Here is a 21,537-nt window from a genome sequence, read left to right on the forward strand (position 1 = left end):
ACTGGTGAGAGAATAGTGGGTGTAAACAAAACATGTGCTTGTACATCAGCAGTTGTTTTCTCTTGTAGTAATCATGGCCGGGCAGGCAGTGCACGTGCCCAGGGGACCGGACCTCCCGGGGAGGTCCCCATTGATTCTGTTAGTCATTCCCACTCAGATATCATATTAAAATGGCTTAAGTCATGGAAATGTGTAGAATTGCAAGAAATTACATTTTAAAACTGATTTTTTTTTCTCATGGCGAAATGTGTAGAACTGCAAAAATAAATAAACGTAATTTAAAAACGGCAATATTTTCTCTCCTCCCCATGTGTAGAATTGCAGGAAATTAACTTAAAACATACATTTTTTCTCTCCGACGTCAAGATGGGGGGCCAGTTAAAAATGTCGCCCAGTTGGTGGTGGGGCCCCCGCAAACAAGTCTCGCTTAGGACCCCCAAAAGGCTAGAGCCAGCCCTGGCCTCTAAGTAATAAGAGCCTTTGTTTTTCCCACCTCAGTGTTTATAGAATGAAGAGCAGAACATCTTTCCAGAAAACAATCCCGATGTTGGATGTAAGGTTAAAACCACAGCAACAGTATAGTCAGTTCTGTTCAACCCATCGGTTTTCCACTACGTATCTGTCCAAACCCAGCCATCACGCACGCACACGCACACACAGAGTAAAAAGCAGGGACAGATTAGGTATGGGAATTTGACATTTTGAACTGTTCCAGTACTCGCATAATTTTTTTTTTGGAGTACTCGAATCGAGAACACAAGGTCTGCACTGTGCATTTATCTTTACGCCAAAAGATCACAACAATAAACCTTTGTATTAGAACCATTACAGATAACAAATCACAATTGCTACAGCGCCTTGCAAAAGTATTCATCCCCCTTGGCGTTTTTCCTATTTTGTTGCATCAATTTTAATTGATTTTTAATTGGATTTCATGTACTGGACATACACAAAATAGTCCAAATTGGTGAAGTGAAATGAAAAAAATAGTTTTCAAAAATTAAATGAAAATGAAATGATGATGTCCATTACATGAAATTTAAATTACAACTTTAATAAATAATTAATAACTGAAAAGTGGTACATATGTATTCACCCCTTTGCTATGAAGACCCTAAATAAGTTCTGGTGCAACCAATTACCTTCAGAAGTCATATAATTAGTTAGATTGCACACAGATGGACTTTTTTTTTTTTTTTTTAAGTGTCACATGATCTCAAAGTTGTGGAGAAGTAGAGATCAGGGTTGGGTTATAAAAACAGTGGTGGTGGCATCATCATGCTGTAGGGATGTTTTTCACCGGCAGGGAAACTGGTCAAAATTGAAGGCATTATGGGCTGGCGCTAAATACAGGGAAATTCTTGAGGGAAACCTGTTTCAGTCTTCCAGAGATTTGAGACTGGGACAGAGGTTCACCTTCCAGCAGGACAATGACCCTAAGCATACTGCTAAAGCAACACTCTAGTGGTTTAAGGGGAAACATTTAAATGTCTTGGAATGGCCTCGTCAAAGCCCAGACCTCAATCCAATTGAGATTCTGTGGTATGACTTAAAGATTGCTGTACACCAGCAGAACCCATCCAACTTGAAGGAGCTGGAGCAGTTTTGCCTTGAAGAATGTGCAAAAATCCCAGTGGCTAGATGTGCCAAGCTTATAGAGACATACCCCAAGAGACTTACAGCTGGAATTGCTGCAAAAGGGTGGCTCTACAAAGTATTGACTTTTGGGGGGTGGGTGGGGGGTGAATAGTTACGCACGCTCAAGTTATTTCTTGTTTGTTTTCAGAATATAAAATATTGTTCATCTTCAAAGTGTTGTGTAAATCAAATGATTACAAATCCCCCCCCAAAATATATTTTAAATCCAGGTTGCAAGAAAACAAAATAGGAAAAATGCCAAGGGGGGTGAAGACATCAGTGAAGACATCAAAACTATGAAATTACAAATATGGAATCATGTAGTAACCAAAAAAGTGTTAAATCAAAATATATTTGAGATTCTTCAAATATAAAATATAAAGTTCAAAGTCCTTGAAATGTTCCGGATTGACAGACCTTCATGTTTTAAAGTAGTGATGGACTGTAATTTCTCTTTGCTTATTTCAGCTGTTCTTGCCATAATAGGGACTTGGTCTTCTACCAAATAGGGCTATCTTCTGCATACCACCACTACTACTTTGTCACAACACAATTGATTGGCTCCAAGAAATTCCACATGAACTTTCAACAAGCCACACCTGTTAATTGAAATGCATTCCAGGTGACTACTTCATGAAGCTGGTTGAGAGAATGTCGAGAGAATGCCAAGAGTGTGTAAAGCTGTCATCAAGGCAAAGGGGGGGTCTACTTTGAAGAATCTCAAATATAAAATGTTATTTGATTTGTTTAACACTTTTTTGGTTACTACATGATTCCATATGTGTTATTTCATAGTTGTGACGTCTTCACTATTATTCTACAATGTAGAAAATAGTAAAAATAAAGGAAAGCCCTGGAATGAACATTTAACTGGTACTGGTACTGTACAGACATTCGATTTAATTTATTCTGGCTGTTCTTTACAATTATCTAAATGGACAATTCCACATTGAACACTGAATGGCGATGAATTACGGCCACAACATCTGTCTGTTGAGCAGTCCCAGGCTTGAATGAGGGGGGTTATAGCCTAGCACTAGCGCTAACCAATTCTAAATGGCACTAGCCGTTTGAAAAGTGGCTTAAGCGAGAGAAAAAAATAGTCTGGAAGAAATGCTTCTAAAACTACAGCTTGCTGTTGGAACATATTTTACTTCAATCAACAAGTCTAGTTGGAATTTGTGATTAAAAAATAATAAAAAAATGTCAGCATTAGGCAAGGAATGTAAGTTTGTGTATCCCATCAGTTCAATTATTATTTGTTGTGCCCTGCAAAAGGAACACTGGAGTGAAAGCAAATTACCGTTGTCTTCAAGACTAGATTTCATCCATTTGGACAACCACAAAGCACATTATTATTATGATTATATATTTGTTGATGTTGTTACGAAACAGGGACAGGGACAGAGTTAGGAACAGGGACAGAGTCAGGGACAGAGTCAGGGACAGGGACAGAGACGGAGTGAGCAGTAAACAGTTTTTAATTTCCTGATCCTCCCCCAGGGCACTGAGAGAGATGGGTCTCCATAACATCTGCTAATATTTCATGCTAGAGAGGAGAGGAGGATATTGTATTTCTGTCCTCTGAGTGTGCTTTTCCAATCAATATCCCCCGCTCTTATCTAACCCATCTCAGCGCTGGAGAACTCTCCTCTCAGCCCAACCGGGCTACGTACCAAATTGCAGCCTTTTCTCTACAAAGAGGCCCATGGGCTTTGGACAAAAGTGGTGCACTATATAGGGAATAGGGCTTTGGTCAAAAGTAGTGCACTATGTAGGGAATAGGATGCCAGTAGAGATGCAATACGTATTTTTCTATAACGTAGCTACTGGGTCATAACAAAAGAAAGATGTGGTAATTGTATACAGGCGAGGGCCTATACTTTACACATTTAGTGGATATACTATCTTTTAAAGGTCCCAAAATAGAATGGTCGTTTGGTTTTCCTCTCCCCAACACAATATACTGTGTGCTGTTGCCCACAGCAGGAGGTATGTATGCTAGGTATGAGTGTTGGACATGGAGCTGGGCATCATTTGACGCCAGATACTGTTTTATATTATATAAATGCATACACACCACATGTGGACACCTGCTCGTCGAACATTTCATTTCAAAATCATGGGCATTTAATATGGAGTTGGTCCCCCCTTTTAATGCTATAACAGGCTCCACTCTTCTGGGAAGGCTTTCCACTAGATGATGGAACTTTGCTGCTATAACAGCCTCCACTCTTCTGGGAAGGCTTTCCACTAGATGATGGAACATTGCTGCTATAACAGCCTCCACTCTTCTGGGAAGGCTTTCCACTAGATGTTGGAACATTGCTGCGGGGACTTGCTTCCATTTAGTCACAAAAGCATGTTTACGGACATATTCAATCAATCCTTATCCCAGTCTGCTGTTCTCACATGCTTCAAGAGGCCCACCATTGTTCCTGTTCCCAAGAAAACTAAGGTAACTGAACTAAATGATTATCGCCCTGTAGCACTCACTTCTGTCATCATGAAGTGCTTTGAGTGAAGTGCTAGTCAAGGATCATATCACCTCCACCCTACCTGACACCCTAGACCCACTCCAATTTGCTTACCGTCCCAATAGGTCCACAGACGATGCAATCGCAACCCCACTGCACACTGCCCTAACCCATCTGGACAAGAGGAATACCTATGTGAGAATGCTGTTCATCGACTACAGCTCAGCATTTAACACCATAGTACCCTCCAAACTCATCATCATGCTCGAGACCCTGGGTCTCAACCCCGCCCTGTGCAACTGGGTACTGGTTGGAGTCTGTTTGATTGAGTGTGTGGACAGGTGTCTTTTATACAGGTAACGAGTTCAAACAGGTGCAGTTAATACAGGTAATGAGTGGAGAACAGGAGGACTTCTTAAAGAAAAACTAACAGGTCTGTGAGAGCCGGAAATCTTACTGGTTGGTAGGTGATCAAATACTTATGTCATGCAATAACATGCAAATTAATTACTTAAAAATCATACAATGTGATTTTTGTTTTAGATTCCGTCTCTCACAGTTGAAGTGTACCTATGATAAAAATGACAGACCTCTACATGCTTTGTAAGTAGGACAACCTGCAAAATCGGCAGTGTATCAAATACTTGTTCTCCCCACTGTACATCCTGTACTCTATACCATCTACTGCCTCTTGTCTATGCCGTTCGGCCATTGCTCATCCATATATTTATATGTACATATTCTTATTCATTCCTTTACACTTGTGTGTATAAGGTAGTTGTTGTGAAATTGTTAGGTTAGATTACTTGTTAGATATTACTGCATGGTTGGAACTAGAAGCTCAAGCATTTCGCTACACTCGCATTAACATCTGCTAACCATGTGTATGTGACAAATAAAATTTGATTTGAGGTCAGCGGTCTGTGCAGGCCAGTCAACTTCTTCCACACCAATCTTGACAAACCAGTTGACACTATGCATTGGGGCAGGTAGCGTTCTCCTGCCATCCGACAAACCCAGATTTGTCCGTTGGACTGCCAGAGAACGTGTTTCCACTGCTCCAGAGTCCAATAGCGGCAAGCTTTACACCACTCCAGCCGACGTTTGGCATTGTGCATGGTGATCTTATGCTTGTGTGCAGCTGCTCGGCCATGGAAACCCTCTTCATGAAGCTCCCGACAAACAGTTCTTATCCTGATGTTGTTTCCAGAGGCAGTTTGGAACTCGGTAGTGAGTGTTGCAACCGAGGACAGATGATTTTTACGCGCTACAGCACTCCGCGATCCCGTTCTGTGAGTTTGTATGGTCTACCACTTCACGGCTGAGCCGTTGTTGCTCCTAGAAGTTTCCACTTCACAATAACAGCACTTAAAGTTGACCGGGGCAAATTTGACGCACTGACTTGTTGGAAAGGTGGCATCCTATGACGGTGCCACGTTCAAAGTTACTGAGCTCTTCAGTAAGGCCATTCTACTGCCAAGGTTTGTCTATGGAAAATGCATGGCTGTGTGCTCAATGTTGTACACCTGTCTGCAACAGGTGTTGCTGGAATAGCCTAATCAAATTTAAAATCAAATTTATTTATATAGCCCTTTGTACATCAGCTGATATCTCAAAGTGCTGTACAGAAACCCAGCCTAAAACCCCAAACAGCAAGCAATGCAGGTGTAGAAGAACTACACCTGCATTGCTAATCCACTACTTTTCTATGTAGATCTCCTTTTACAGGGTGTAGTAGGACAACTGCTTTTGATCCTACGAGCTGGCCAAATCATTCTAGTCACACTAACACTTTAGTGGAGATCTGAATGGTACGCTCCACAGTGGAGATCTGAATGGTACGCTCCACAGTGGAGATCTGAATGGTACGCTCCACAGTGGAGATCTGAATGGTACGCTCCACAGTGGAGATCTGAATGGTACGCTCCACAGTGGAGATCTGAATGGTACGCTCCACAGTGGAGATCTGAATGGTACGCTCCACAGTGGAGATGAAGCTAGCCCAAAAGGTTAGCAAACAGAATCTAATTTCCACCCAGATGTTTGTTATATCAATAACTGCTGATATCCACATATCTCCAAACTGCAGTTGGTTATTTGAATGAGATTGAACGGCTATATTTAACCTGGTGGGTTGGTTATCTGAATGAGATTGGACGGCTATATTTAACCTGGTGGGTTGGCATATATAGAGCTGCTAAAGATCATGTTGACCCTGAGATCTGTGAGTGTGTGTGTGTGTACTAAGCAACAGAATGGAAATGACTTGTAGATTATGTTAAACTGATAAGATTCAGTCTCCATGAAATGACTCCTGTACCTCTGCTAGTTCTTTGGGCTCTAAAGCCAGGTTACTGTAAAACACTTGACAACTACTGAAGTAAAAAAAGGCCTTTGTATTTTCGTCTGAAGTTTACATCCACTCAGGTTGGAGTCATTAAAACTCGTTTTTCAACCACTCTACAAATTTCTTGTTAACAAACTATAGTTTTGGCAAGTCGGTTAGGACATCTACTTCGTGCATGACACAAGTAATTTTTCCAGCAATTGTTTACAGACAGATTATTTCACTGTATCACAATTCCAGTGGGTCAGAAGTTTACATACTCTAAGTTGACTGTGCCTTTAAACAGCTTGGAAAATTCCAGAAAATAATGTCATGGCTTTAGAAGCTTCTGATAGGCTAATTGACATCATTTGAGTCAATTGGAGGTGTACCTGTGGATGTATTTCAAGGCATACCTTCAAACTCAGTGCCTCATTGCTTGACATCATGGGAAAATCAAAAGAAATCCAAGACCTAAGAAAAAAATTGTAGACCTCCACAAGTCTGGTTCATCCTTGGGAGCAATTTCCAAAAACCTTAAGGTACCACGTTCATCTGTACAAACAATAGTACTCAAGTATAAACACCATGGGACCACGCAGCTGTCATACCGCTCAGGAAGGAGATGCGTTCTGTCTCCTAGAGATGAATGTACTTTGGTGCGAAAAGTACAAATCATCCCAGAACAACAGCAAAGGACCTTGTGAAGATGCTGGAGGAAACGGGTACAAAAGTATCAATATCCACAGTAAAACGAGTCCTATAGACATAACCTGAAAGGCCGCTCAGCAAGGAAGAAGCCACTGCTCCAAAACCGCCATAAAAAGCCAGACAGTAAAGTACACATTCTAAAACGGTAAAATAATGTTTTGCACAAAAATGGCAATATGAAAATCTGCACGCAGCCAACCCTAATTTCAATTAGTAAACACATTAAAAATCCAATGCAAAGTTACACCTCACTTTTCTAGTTGTAGGGAGGACCCGGCAAGCCAGCCTAATCCCTATAATGTAAACTCCAACAGAAATAACTTAATGTATAACATCAAATTAAACCAAATCGTTTGCACACATGATGACGACTGGTTTCAATCAAATTTTCAGTCAACTTACAAGCAAATACTTTATGAATATACTGGTCCAAATCACCTTGCAACCAGCCTGCTAACGTTAGCCCCGACTAGCCTGCTAACGTTAGCCCCGACTAGCCTGCTAACGTTAGCCCCGACCAGCCTGCTAACGTTAGCCCCGACTAGCCTGCTAACGTTAGCCCCGACCAGCCTGCTAACGTTAGCCCCGACCAGCCTGCTAACGTTAGCCCCGACCAGCCTGCTAACGTTAGCCCCGACTAGCCTGCTAACGTTAGCCCCGACTAGCCTGCTAACGTTAGTCCCGACTAGCCTGCTAACGTTATGTTAGCACTACATGAGTCAGCCAGCTGCAATCAACACTTAGCTTACATAACTAGCCAGTTATTAATGATTGTTAGCTATATGCAGTTTTCTTAACCAGCAAGCAAACCAGCCAGCTAACGTTAGCTTTTAGCTAACTAGCTATTCACCTGGCCAGCCTAGCCAACCATGGTCGGCAAGCTAGAGCCCAACTACTAGAGACCAGCAAGAACACAACGGATTTACAGATTGATGGCTATGGCCCATCCAATGGTAAAACCGTTATAATGCATGCAGGCTGAGTTAGCTACCAAAGCCAGGGGGAGGCGGGCGCTTCACCACAGATTGAGAATCAGGAAAATCCCCCCCAAAAAAGAGATTCCAGATGTCCGTCAGCTAGCGCGCTAGTACGAAGCGAAGGTGGAAAAAAAGTTACAAAACTCCTGTAGCCTTCTTCACAGAGAACATGCCGAAAAGTTGATACACACAAAAAGGAGAACTGACGAGGTACTACACAATTTCTCTTTTGTTTTGAGCCCACGGCAAGAAGGCACCAGAGTCTGCCATGCTAATGGGCTCCCACTAGATAACACAGCCATAAAGTCTGTGAAGAGCATGCTGAATGGCCACATCTGCTTCTTGTTTACATCACACTTCCCGTGATTGGTGGATTGAAGCTCACCAACGCCAACACTTGGGTCTGTGATGTAATTACATGCTAGCGTGGCTAGCATACGAACTCGGTAGCACAGAGTAGATCCTCCATATGACGTTGAGAAATGGTGCTTTGTGGGTACTTTAGAAGTTATCCGGAAATAAGTTAATAGTTATGTTTCGGGGGTTGTTACATATTTATGTTTGTACTTTTAGGTAATCAGATCTAACTACAGCTAAATTACTAAGTATTTGACCACACTGTGTTGTTACATCGGTGAGATAAAACTCATGCTTCCTACTAGTAAATCATGTGTAAAATGAGGTGAAAAGGAGACTGTTTCTATCAGGTATTCAAACCCTTTTCCCCCACCCATACTTATTCCCCAGGGTGTCGCTGTAAAAAGACAATGTATTGAACGAAAGAACAAACTGATTTGATTGTTACGCAATGGGATTAAAAAACAAGTTCTCAGCTAACTTATCTGGTAAAATCAGGGTAGAGGACCATTTAGTGGCAGCAAGTTCATCCTCTGATCTCTAAACACAGTCAGTCGATCTACAACAAAGAAAATAAACACTTTCACTTGATGAAGAATTATTATTATAAAAATAAAAATAAAGTTAGCGGGGGAAAAAATGTAATGAGTGAGAACGCTTTGAGAAGTAGTTGTCGACGTGATACCTTGTCTTTATCCTCTAACGTCTTACTTTAACAGCAGGACTTGTCTTTATCCTCTAACGTCTTACTTTAACAGCAGGACTTGTCTTTATCCTCTAACGTCGTACTTTAACAGCAGGACTTGTCTTTATCCTCTAACGTCGTACTTTAACAGCAGGACTTGTCTTTATCCTCTAACGTCGTACTTTAACAGCAGGACTTGTCTTTATCCTCTAACGTCGTACTTTAACAGCAGGACTTGTCTTTATCCTCTAATGTCTTACTTTAACAGCAGGACTTGTCTTTATCCTCTAACGTCTTACTTTAACAGCTTCAAGCTACTACAAAAGAAAAAAAAAACTTTACAGTTAACGTCTCGATTTTACGAACCAAACAATTATCCTCCAAGAATGATCCTTTGACAATTAAAAATAAAATACAACTTTTCTACAGCAGGTGGTGGAGGTGTCGTCATCCTCCAACTCACTCCTAACCTCAGTCAAACTAGAACAAAGACTAGGCCTAAACATTCAGCTGATGGCTCAATTAAGAACCAGATAATTATCTCCAGTAAAACCAGTAAAACTCTTTCTACTTAGTGGAGGATCACATAATGACAGCAGAAATTGAAAGAGTATAAACAATACAATAGTACGCAAGTATAACCACCATGGGACCACGCAGCCATCATACCGCTCAGGAAGGAGATGCATTCTGTATCTTAGAGATGAACGTACTTTGGTGCGAAAAGTGCAAATCATCCCAGAACAACAGCAAAGGACCTTGTGAAGATGGAGGAAACAGGTGCAAAAGTATCTATATCTACAGTAAAACGAGTCCTATATCAACATAACCTGAAAGGCCGCTCAGCAAGGAAGAAGCCACTGCTCCAAAATCGCCATTAAAAAAGCCAGACTACGGTTTGTAACTGCACATGGGGAGAAAGATCTAACTTTTTGGAGAAATGTCCTCTGGTCTGATGAAACAAAAAAAATAACTGATTGGCCACAATGAGTTTGGAGGAAAAATGGGGACGCTTGCAAGCCGAAGAACACCATCCCAACCGTGAAGCACAGGGGTGGCAGCATCATGTTGTGGGGGTGCTTTGCTGCAGGAGGGACTGGTGCATTTCACAAAATAGATGGCATCATGAGGTAGGACAATTATGTGGATATATTGAAGCAACATCAAGTCATCAGTCAGGAAGTTAAAGCTTGGTTGCAAATGGGTCTTCCAAATGGACAATGACCCCAAGCATACTTCCAAAGTTGTGGCAAAATGGCTTAAGGACAACAAAGTCAAGGTATTGGAGTGGCCATCAAAGGGCTTTGGCTTTATAGAATATTTGTGGGCAGAACTGAAAAAGCGTGTGCGAGCAAGGTGGCCTACAAACCTGACTCAGTTACATCAGCTCTGTCAGGAGGAATGGGCCAAAATTCGCCCAACTTATTTTGGGAAGCTTGTGGAAGGCTACCCAAAACGTTTGACCCAACTGAAACAATTTAAAGGCAATGCTACATAGTGCACTACTTTAGACCAGGGTCCGATTCCCTATATAGTGCACTACTTTAGACCAGGACCCTATTCCCTTCATAGTGCACTACTATAGACCAGGGCCCTATTCCCTATACAGTGCACTACTTTAGACCAGGGCCCTATTCCCTATATAGTGCACTACTTTAGACCAGGGCCCTATTCCCTATATAGTGCACTACTTTAGACCAGGGCCCTAATACCCTATACAATGCACTACTTTAGACCGGGGCCCTATATAGTTCACTACTTTAGACCAGGGCCCTAGTACCCTATATAGTGCACTACTTTAGACCAGGGCCCTATAAAGTGCACTACTTTAGACCAGGGCCCTAATACCCTATACAGTGCACTACTTTAGACCAGGGCCCTATATAGTGCACTACTTTAGACCAGGACCCTATTCTTTAGACCTATATAGTGCACTACTTTAGACCAGGGCCCTATTCCCTATATAGTGCACTACTTTAGACCAGGGCCCTATATACTACTTTAGACCAGGGTACACTACTTTAGACCAGGGTCCGATTCCCTATATAGTGCACTACTTTAGACCAGGACCCTATTCCCTTCATAGTGCACTACTTTAGACCAGGGCCCTATTCCCTATGTAGTGCACTACTTTAGACCAGGGCCCTATTCCCTATATAGTGCACTACTTTAGACCAGGGCCCTATTCCCTATATAGTGCACTACTTTAGACCAGGGCCCTATATAGTGCACTACTTTAGACCAGGGCCCTATTACCCTATATAGTGCACTACTTTAGACCAGGGCCCTATATAGTACACTACTTTGACCAGGGCCCTATATAGTACACTACTTTAGACCAGAGCCCTATATAGTACACTACTTTAGACCCCTATATAGTGCACTACTTTAGACCAGGGCCCTATATAGCACTACTTTAGACCACTACTTTAGACCAGGGCCCTATATAGTACACTACTTTAGACCAGAGCCCTATTCCCTATATAGTACACTACTTTAGACCAGGGCCCTATATAGTGCACTACTTTAGACCAGGGCCCTATATAGTGCACTACTTTAGACCAGGGCCCTATATAGTGCACTACTACATTAGACCAGGGCGCTATATAGTACACTACACTAGACCAGGGTTTAGTGACCAGAGCCCTATTCCCTATATAGTACACTACTTTAGACCAGGGCCCTATATAGTACACTACTTTAGACCAGGGCCCATATATAGTGCACTACTTTAGACCAGGGCCCTATATAGTGCACTACTTTAGACCAGGGCCCTATATAGTGCACTACTTTAGACCAGGGTGCCCTTTATATAGTGCACTACTTTAGACCAGGGTCCTATATAGTGCACTACATTAGACCAGGGACCCTATTATATAGTGCACTACTTTAGACCAGGACCCTATGCCCTATATAAGTGCACTACTTTAGACCAGGACCCTATTCCCTATATAGTGCACTACTTTAGACCAGGGCCCTATATAGTGCACTACTTTAGACCAGGGCCCTATATAAGTGCACTACTTTAGACCAGGACACCATTTGGAATGCTCTCCCAGTCCTCTATTAAATGTGTAAAAATGCCACATTACTCCCCGACTGTCACATAGACCAGCACCCATGATAATATACACACTGTATCACTCATTATCTCTATCTCTCATTATCTCTCAGAGTGACTGAGTGAAGCTTGCACAGCAGATTCCAGTATTCAGGGTTCATATTGTTAATTATTCAACAGTGGTTGTGGAGCCTCTGGCTACAGCTTTACACTGCATCCCAAATGGTGCACTATTCCCTATGTGGGTGCTGGTCTAGAAGTAGTGCACTATGTATGGAATAGGGTGCCATTTGGTACACGTGCCTTAGTGTAGTTTAAAAGAGCTGTAACACAAGCGATTCCAATTGTCAGAACTCCTGTTCTGGTCATTATTAATCATTATCCAAAGAGAAAGCAGGATTTAGTCGCTGTGATGTAGTCAGTGATCACAGAATATGGAGTTATCCTTTTTACTGAATATGCAACCGCAGCTGAAGGAGCAAACAGTATTCATTGATCTCCCTTGTAACACATTCTCTCTCTCTCTCTCTCTCTACAACCCAGACCACCCATACAACAACAAATCAAATACTAGGTGTTAAATCTGGGAATGTGTTATGGTGGATTAGGAATTTAAATAAATACAATTTATTTATTAGAATTTAAATAAAATTATCCACAGTCATTGTTGCAACCCTTATTACCAGTCTGTTCAACCTCTCTTTCATATCGTCCGAGATCCCTAAAGATTGGACGACGAATCAATGCTTAGATACCAGCCCAGCAGTTTGGGAAAATCTCTCCAGTTTGATTGAGACCGACAGAATCGTACATTCTGCTTGTGCTTCTCTTAACACCTTATCCCATAACAATCTAAGCCCCGTCTAAGAGTCCAAGACCCATCTAAGAGTCCAAGCTTGTTGTTGTTGAGGCAAGTCAAAGTTCAGTAGCCGATGTCTACACCACTTGGTTAACAGTAAGGGTGGGCAGTACAAACTGGATTCTTCAATTAAGTGTTTGCTGTTATTCAACGAGAGAGGAGAGCGAGCTGGGCCCTACTGAGAGGACAGAGAGCTGGGCCCTACTGAGAGGACAGAGAGCTGGGCCCTACTGAGAGGACAGAGAGCTGGGCCCTACTGAGAGGACAGAGAGCTGGGCCCTACTGAGAGGACAGAGAGCTGGGCCCTACTGAGAGGACAGAGAGCTGGGCCCTACTGAGAGGACAGAGAGCTGGGCCCTACTGAGAGGACAGAGAGCTGGGCCTACTGAGAGGACAGAGAGCTGGGCCCTGCTGAGAGGACAGAGAGCTGGGCCCTACTGAGAGGACAGAGAGCTGGGCCCTACTGAGAGGACAGAGAGCTGGGCCCTGCTGAGAGGACAGAGAGCTGGGCCCTGCTGAGAGGACAGAGAGCTGGGCCCTGCTGAGAGGACAGAGAGCTGGGCCCTGCTGAGAGGACAGAGAGCTGGGCCCTACTGAGAGGACAGAGAGCTGGGCCCTACTGAGAGGACAGAGAGCTGGGCCCTGCTGAGAGGACAGAGAGCTGGGCCCTGCTGAGAGGACAGAGAGCTGGGCCCTACTGAGAGGACAGAGAGCTGGGCCCTACTGAGAGGACAGAGAGCTGGGCCCTACAAGGACAGAGAGCTGGGCCCTACTGTGAGGACAGAGAGCTGGTTTTCTGATAAGACATCATTAGAAGAGCTGGGCCCTACTGAGAGGAAATAAAAAAATACTCAACCACCATGGTAACACCTAATAAGCATCTTAGATAAGCATGCTGGGCAAAAAATGCAGAACTAAGAACAGAGCTGGGCCCCTGAGAGGACAGAGACCTGACTGCCCTACTGACCAGCACAAAAACATCCTGTGGCGGACTGAGAGCTGGGCCCTACTGAGAGGACAGAGAGCTGGGCCCTACTCAGAGGAAGCTGGGCCCTACAGAGTCAGTCAGAGAGCTGGGCCCTTCTTCAGGACAGAGCTGGGCATCCTAGCTGAAGGACAAAGCTGGGCCCTGCTGAGAGTCCATGGAGCTGGGCCCTGCTGAGAGGACCCAGCTAGGCCCTGCACTGAGGCAGAGAGCTGGGCCCTGCTGATAAATCCATGAGCTGGGCCCTCACTGAAGCACAGAGCTGGGCCCCTCCTGGAGGACTCCAAGCTGGGCCCTGCTCCAGAGGACAGAGAGCTGGGCCCAACTCCAGAGGACAGATGTTCTGAAAGAGCTGCAAAACCTGGACCCTACTCAGAGGGCTTGAGAGCTGGGCCCTGCTATTTCTGAAACTAATGGCCATTTTCATGCACATTTTTCCACTTGAGAAATACTGCAACAAACATCTTAGCGATATGCAAAATTGTGAGACTAAACATCTCCTGTGTTTTCAATTGATAAGACATCATTAGAAGAACGGATAACGAGAGAAATAAAAAAATACTCAACCACCATGGTAACACCTTAAATAAGCATCTTAGATAAGCATGCTTCGTTCAAAAAATGCAGAACTAAGAACAGATATAGCCCCTGGTTCACTCCAGACCTGACTGCCCTCGACCAGCACAAAAACATCCTGTGGCGGACTGCAAAGACAGTACTGTGCAGCCGTCTTCATACCTGGCAAGGCTTTTCAGGGAACTCTGAACCAATCACGCATTCATCAGGCAAAGCTAAGGCCTCCAATTATCTAATGACTGAGTCGGCTTTCTATTCGCAACAAAGCCTACTTCACTCACGGGACAAAACTAGTAAAAGTCAGTAAAACTGACATCCTCCCAGATGCCCACGACTGAGGCTAGGCGATGTCATCTACGAAAAAGCTTCCATGATCTACTCAGCAAACTCAATGCATTTATCACAGTGGCCATGCCTTCCTCCTAAAGCACCTTATACCACCCACCACTGCGCCTGTAAGCCTCTCCAGGTTTTCTTTACCCAAATCCAGTCTAGCAGATTTTCTGAAAGAGCTGCAAAACCTGGATCTGAGCAGATAAATCAGCTGGGCTGACAATCTGGACCCTCTATTTCTGAAACTATCCCACCCATTTACCTACCTCTATTACCAGCCTGTTCAACCTTTCTTTCTTTTCTGCTCTTTGAGATCCCCAAGATTGAAATCTCTACCTGTACATGACCATCTGATCATTTTCACTCCAGTGTTAATCTGTAAAACTGTTACAGATTATCCGCCTACCTCCTCATGCCTATTGCACACATTGTGCCTATAGAAAGCCAAGTTTTCAAACAGATGACTTGTTAATTGTTTACTTCATGTGTAACTCTGTCTTGTCTGTTCACATCTAGTTTCTTGGCCAGGTCACAGTTGGTGAGAACTCAGCAACAGCCTACAAGGTACTAAAGATATCATAAAAATCGATATAAGACAGTACTGTGCAGCCATCTTCATCAACCTTGCCAAGGCTTTCGACTCTGTCAATCACCACATTCTTATCGGCAGACTCCGTAGCCTCCAATTTTCTAATGACTGAGTCGGCTTTCTATTCCGCAACAAAGCCTACTTCACTCACGCCACCAAAACTTAGTAAAAGTCAGTAAAACTGACTATCCTACCGATCCTCGACTTCGGCGATGTCATCTACAAAATAGCTTCCAATACTCTACTCAGCAAACTGGATGCAGTTGCTGACAGTGCCATCCGCGTTTCACCTTTAACATAGCGTGATATATAGCACCTTATACCACCCACCATTGTGTTATTGACCTGTATGTTTTGTTTATTCCAACAACTCTGCTACATATTTGTCTTGAGACTTTTATCTCCCTCACCAACTTCAAACATCTGCTATCTGAGCAGCTAAGAACTGCTGCAGCTGTACATAGTTTTCTATCGTGTAAATAGCCCACCCAGTTTTACCTACCTCATCCCCATACTGTTTTTATTTATTTACTTTTCTGCTCTTTTGCACACCGATATCTCTACCTGTACATGATCATCTGATCATTTATCACTCCAGTGTTAATCTGCTAAATTGTAATTATTCGCCTACCTCCTCATGCCTTTTGCACACATTTGGTGATGATGCCCTGTTTGTTTCAATCTGTCTACGACAGATTTTCACGGGAATATTCTACAATCTGCATGAGATGTGTATTTCCATCCAATTGACTTCTCTAACCACTAGGCTACCCTGCCACCTCTACACTCTAACCACTAGGCTACCTGCCACCTCTACACTCTAACCACTAGGCTACCTGCCACCTCTACACTCTAACCACTAGGCTACCTACCACCTCTACACTCTAACCACTAGGCTACCTACCACCTCTACACTCTAACCACTAGGCTACCTACCGCCCCACATTATGAACGCCGCCATAAGACAAATTTGAAGTCAATTTGGATGGAAACACACATCTCAAACAGGGCATCATCACCAAATGGCTGAATGCAGCAAACAATGTACCGGCTGTGATTTACAACCTGATAGCAATATGTCAGAATATCAATAAATACTTTGGTGAATTATATTAATCATTTACCTCTTCTTACTCGACGTCATGGAAAACCTCTTATTTCTCTGACAGATATCATTCTCAGTTTGTTTCATATATAGCTAGGTAGTTTCCACTGCAAGAGATATTAATAATGTATGGAGTTGGCAGTAAGGCAACCTCACCAGACTCCACCGAGGAGAGAGAATCACAGAGGTCATAGTGAGGGAGGGAGAGGGCAGAGAGAAGGAGAGAAGGAGGGAGGGGGCAGAGAGCGAGAGAAGGAGGGAAGAGAGAGAGAGGAAGAGGGCAGAGAGAGAGAAGGACAGAAGGAGGGAGGGGGCAGAGAGAGGGAGGGAGGGGGCAGAGAGAGAGAGGGAAGAGAGAGAGGGGGAGAGGGAAGAGAGCGAGGGGGGAGAGGAGAGAGAGAGGGGGAGAGGGCAGAGAGAGAGAAGGAGAGAAGGAGGGAGGGGGCAGAGAGAGAGGGAGAGGGAGAGAGGGAGGTAAGGAGGGAGAGGGAGAGAAGGAGGGAGAGGGCAGAGAGAGAGAAGAAGGAGGGGGGGGGCAGAGAGAGAGAGGGAGGTAAGGAGGGAGAGGGAGAGAGAAGGAGGGAGGGGCAGAGAGAGAGAAGGAGGGAGGGGGCAGAGAGAGAGAGGGAAGGAGGGGATCAGAGAAAGAGAAGGAGAGTCGAAGAGAGGGAGAGATAGAGAGGGAGGGGGCAGAGAGAGAGAGCACACATTGCTTCAGCATCAATAACACACTAATAAAACAGAGAGATGTGTTACCTGTGTGAGAACATCTAGTTGAGCCACTATGTGTTCCAGGGTGCTGGCCAGACCAGCAGGCACCATGCCTTCTCTCTGGGTCTGTGTCTGGGGCTGAGGCTCGGTGCGTGTCAGCTCGACAGTGGGGGGCCTGGCTCTGGGGGCCCTGGAGGTCTGGGTGGGTCTGGAAGGTGTGACGCTGCCACTCCTACTCCTCACCTCCGTACGTAAGCCCCGCCCCTGGCCGTTACACAGCTCTGACTCAGACGACTCCTTGTGAGGACAAGACAAAAACATATCAACATCTGGGTGTCCAACAACTATCTATGGCCAGAGGTTTTACCTATGTAAACTAACCAGTAAACTATGGGTCCTGAATATGACTAAGGACCAGACCATCTCTTTCGCTACTATCCCTCCTCCTCAGAATAATTTCCCCTCAACTCCTGTTCAACATCTGGTAGACAGGTGGCCCTGCAACAAGGCCATCTTCTCTCTCCCTCCAAGACGTGTAAATATTGACTTGTGTGGTCAGGGAGAAGTGATGCTCCCTGTGCTTGTCCACGTACACCCACTTTGTGTTGAGAGAGACACACGAGAGAGAGATGAGAGAGAGATGAGAGACACGAGAGAAACGAGAGAGAGAGATGAGAAAGAGAGAAATGAGAGAGAGACAAGAGAAAGAGAGGAGAGAGAGAGAGTGGAGAGAGAGAGAGAAACGAGAGAGAAAAGAGAGAGAGACGAGAGAGAGAGAGTGGAGAGAGAGAGAGGGACGAGAGAGAGAAACGAGAGAGAGACGAGAGAGAGAGGGACGAGAGAGAGGGACGAGAGAGAGAAACGAGAGAGAGAGAGAGGAGAGAGAGAGAGAAACGAGAGAGAGACGAAGGGAGGAGTGGAGAGACGGAGAGGAAGAGAGTTTCAATTGTGTCGTATGTCCAGGATACTCATGGTGTACACCGTTCAACCAAATGCTACATACAGGTTCCTTCTGGACGAGGCAACAACAACAACAAATAATAATAAAAGAATACCAACATAAAGTAAATGTCTCAGTAGAATATTATAAAAATATGAGCATCAGTATAATACAGGAAGGCGCAGTTTATAGTCCAATATTTACCTGTGTTTTTGGGGAAGTGAGGACTGGGTGGGTATTAAATTGTGCGGTATTTAGTCATCATAAGTCTGGTAGCTGGTGTGTTTGTAGCACGAATATACAGCTCTGGAAAAAATGAAGAGACCACTGCAAAATTATCAGCTTCTCTGGTTTTACTATTTATAGGTATGTGTTGGGGTAAAATTAACATTTATGTTTTAATCTATAAACAACTGACAACATTTCGCCCAAATTACAAATATATATATATTGTCATTTAGAGCATTTATCTGGTCAAAATAACAATCGTGTCGGCCTCTCCAGGTCTTGTCGGCCTCTCCAGGTCTTGTCGGCCTCTCCAGGTCTTGTCGGCCTCTCCAGGTCTTGTCGGCCTCTCCAGGTCTAGTCGGCCTCTCCAGGTCTTGTAGTAGGCCTCTCCAGGTCTTGTCGGTCTCTCCAGGTCTTTCGTCGGCCTCTCCAGGTCTTGTCGGCCTCTCCAGGTCTTGTCGGCCTCTCCAGGTCTTGTCGGCCTCTCCAGGTCTTGTCGGCCTCTCCAGGTCTTGTCGGCCTCTCCAGGTCTTGTCGGTCTCTCCAGGTCTTGTCGGCCTCTCCAGGTCTTGGCCTCTCCAGGTCTTGTCGGTCTCTCCAGGTCTTGTCGGCCTCTCCAGGTCTTGTCGGTCTCTCCAGGTCTTGTCGGCCTCTCCAGGTCTTGTCGGCCTCTCCAGGTCTTGTAGGCCTCTCCAGGTCTTGTAGGCCTCTCCAGGTCTAGTAGGCCTCTCCAGGCCTCTCCAGGTCTAGTAGGCCTCTCCAGGTCTTGTCGGCCTCTCCAGGTCTTGTAGGCCTCTCCAGGTCTTTCGGCCTCTCCAGGTCTTGTCGGCCTCTCCAGGTCTTGTCGGCCTCTCCAGGTCTTGTCGGCCTCTCCAGGTCTTGTCTTGTCGGTCTCTCCCTTGTCTCTCCAGGTCTTGTCGGCCTCTCCAGGCCTCTCCAGGTCTTGTCGGTCTCTCCAGGTCTTGTCGGCCTCTCCAGGTCTTGTCGGCCTCTCCAGGTCTTGTCGGCCTCTCCAGGTCTTGTCGGCCTCTCCAGGTCTTTGTCGGTCCTCTCCAGGTCTTGTCGGCAGGTCTTCTCCAGGTCTTGTCGGCCTCTCCAGGTCTAGTAGGCCTCTCCAGGTCTTGTCGGCCTCTCCAGGTCTAGTAGGCCTCTCCAGGTCTTGTCGGCCTCTCCAGGTCTTGTCGGCCTCTCCAGGTCTTGTCGGCCTCTCCAGGTCTTGTCGGCCTCTCCAGGTCTTGTCGGCCTCTCCAGGTCTTGTCGGCCTCTCCAGGTCTAGTAGGCCTCTCGCACCCACTGTGAAATTTGGTGGAGGATCGGTGATGACCTGAGGGTGCTTCAGCACGGCTGGAATCGGGCAGATTAGTCCTTGTGAAGGACGCATGAATCAAGCCACGTACAAAAGGTTGTCCTGGAAGAAAACATGCTTCCTTTTGCTCTGACCATGTTCCCCAACTCTGAGGATTGTGTTTTCCAGCAGGACAATGCGCCGTGTCACACAGCCAGGTCAGTCAAGGTGTGGCTGGAGGACCACCAGATCAAGACCCTGTCATGGCCAGCCCAATCTCCAGACCTGAACCCCATTGAAAACCTCTGGAATGGGATCAAGAGGAAGATGGATGGTCACAAGCCAACAAACAAAGCCGAGTTAGTTACATTTTTTGCACCAGGAGTGGCATAAAGTCATTCCACCAAATATTGATTTCTGAACTCCTCCTAAGTTAAAACATTTGTATTGTGGTTTAAAAATGAATATGAACTTATTATCTTTGCATTATTCGATGTCTAACAACACTGCATCTGTATTGTTATTTCCATCAGTTGTCATTTTCTGTAAATAAATGCACTAAATTACAATATTTTTATTTGGAATTTGGGAGAAATGTTGTCAGTAGTTTAGATAGATTAAAACATAAATGTTAATTTTACCCAAACACATACTTATAAGTAGTAAAACCAGAGAAACTGATCATTTTGCAGTGGTCTCTTAATTTTTTCCAGAGCTGTGTGTGTGTGTTCTAAGGTCGGAGAAACAGAGCAGGTGGTCAGTCCTGTTAGAATCAGAGCAGGTGGTCAGTCCTGTTAGAATCAGAGCAGGTGGTCAGTCCTGTTAGAATCAGAGCAGGTGGTCAGTCCTGTTAGAATCAGAGCAGGTGGTCAGTCCTGTTAGAATCAGAGCAGGTGGTCAGTCCTGTTAGAATCAGAGCAGGTGGTCAGTCCTGTTAGAATCAGAGCAGGTGGTCAGTCCTGTTAGAATCAGAGCAGGTGGTCAGTCCTGTTAGAATCAGAGCAGGTGGTCAGTCCTGTTAGAATCAGAGCAGGTGGTCAGTCCTGTTAGAATCAGAGCAGGTGGTCAGTCCTGTTAGAATCAGAGCAGGTGGTCAGTCCTGTTAGAATCAGAGCAGGTGGTCAGTCCTGTTAGAATCAGAGCAGGTGGTCAGTGGTCAGAGCAGGTGGTCAGTCCTGTTAGAATCAGAGCAGGTGGTCAGTCCTGTTAGAATCAGAGCAGGTGGTCAGTCCTGTTAGAATCAGAGCAGGTGGTCAGTCCTGTTAGAATCAGAGCAGGTGGTCAGTCCTGTTAGAATCAGAGCAGGTGGTCAGTCCTGTTAGAATCAGAGCAGGTTCAGTCCTGTTAGAATCAGAGCAGGTGGTCAGTCCTGTTAGAATCAGAGCAGGTGGTCAGTCCTGTTAGAATCAGAGCAGGTGGTCAGTCCTGTTAGAATCAGAGCAGGTGGTCAGTCCTGTTAGAATCAGAGCAGGTGGTCAGTCCTGTTAGAATCAGAGCAGGTGGTCAGTCCTGTTAGAATCAGAGCAGGTGGTCAGTCCTGTTAGAATCAGAGCAGGTGGTCAGTCCTGTTAGAATCAGAGCAGGTGGTCAGTCCTCAGAGCAGGTGGTCAGTTAGAATCAGAGCAGGTGGTCAGTCCTGTTAGAATCAGAGCAGGTGGTCAGTCCTGTTAGAATCAGAGCAGGTGGTCAGTCCT

The 21,537-nt window shown here is 44.9% G+C and overlaps 1 protein-coding gene across 1 annotated transcript in view; it reads right to left on the bottom strand.

Annotated features, from left to right (window-relative positions):
- Positions 1 to 21,537, bottom strand: part of poc1a (POC1 centriolar protein A) — a 97,218-nt gene that overhangs the window by 9,873 nt on the left and 65,808 nt on the right. The window contains exon 10 of the mRNA XM_042324913.1: positions 17,436 to 17,687. Within this exon, the coding sequence (XP_042180847.1) occupies positions 17,436 to 17,687 (252 nt within the window). The remainder of the gene's footprint in view (positions 1 to 17,435; positions 17,688 to 21,537) is intronic.

This window comes from Oncorhynchus tshawytscha, linkage group LG07, assembly GCF_018296145.1.
Source record: "Oncorhynchus tshawytscha isolate Ot180627B linkage group LG07, Otsh_v2.0, whole genome shotgun sequence".
NCBI lineage: Eukaryota > Metazoa > Chordata > Actinopteri > Salmoniformes > Salmonidae > Oncorhynchus > Oncorhynchus tshawytscha.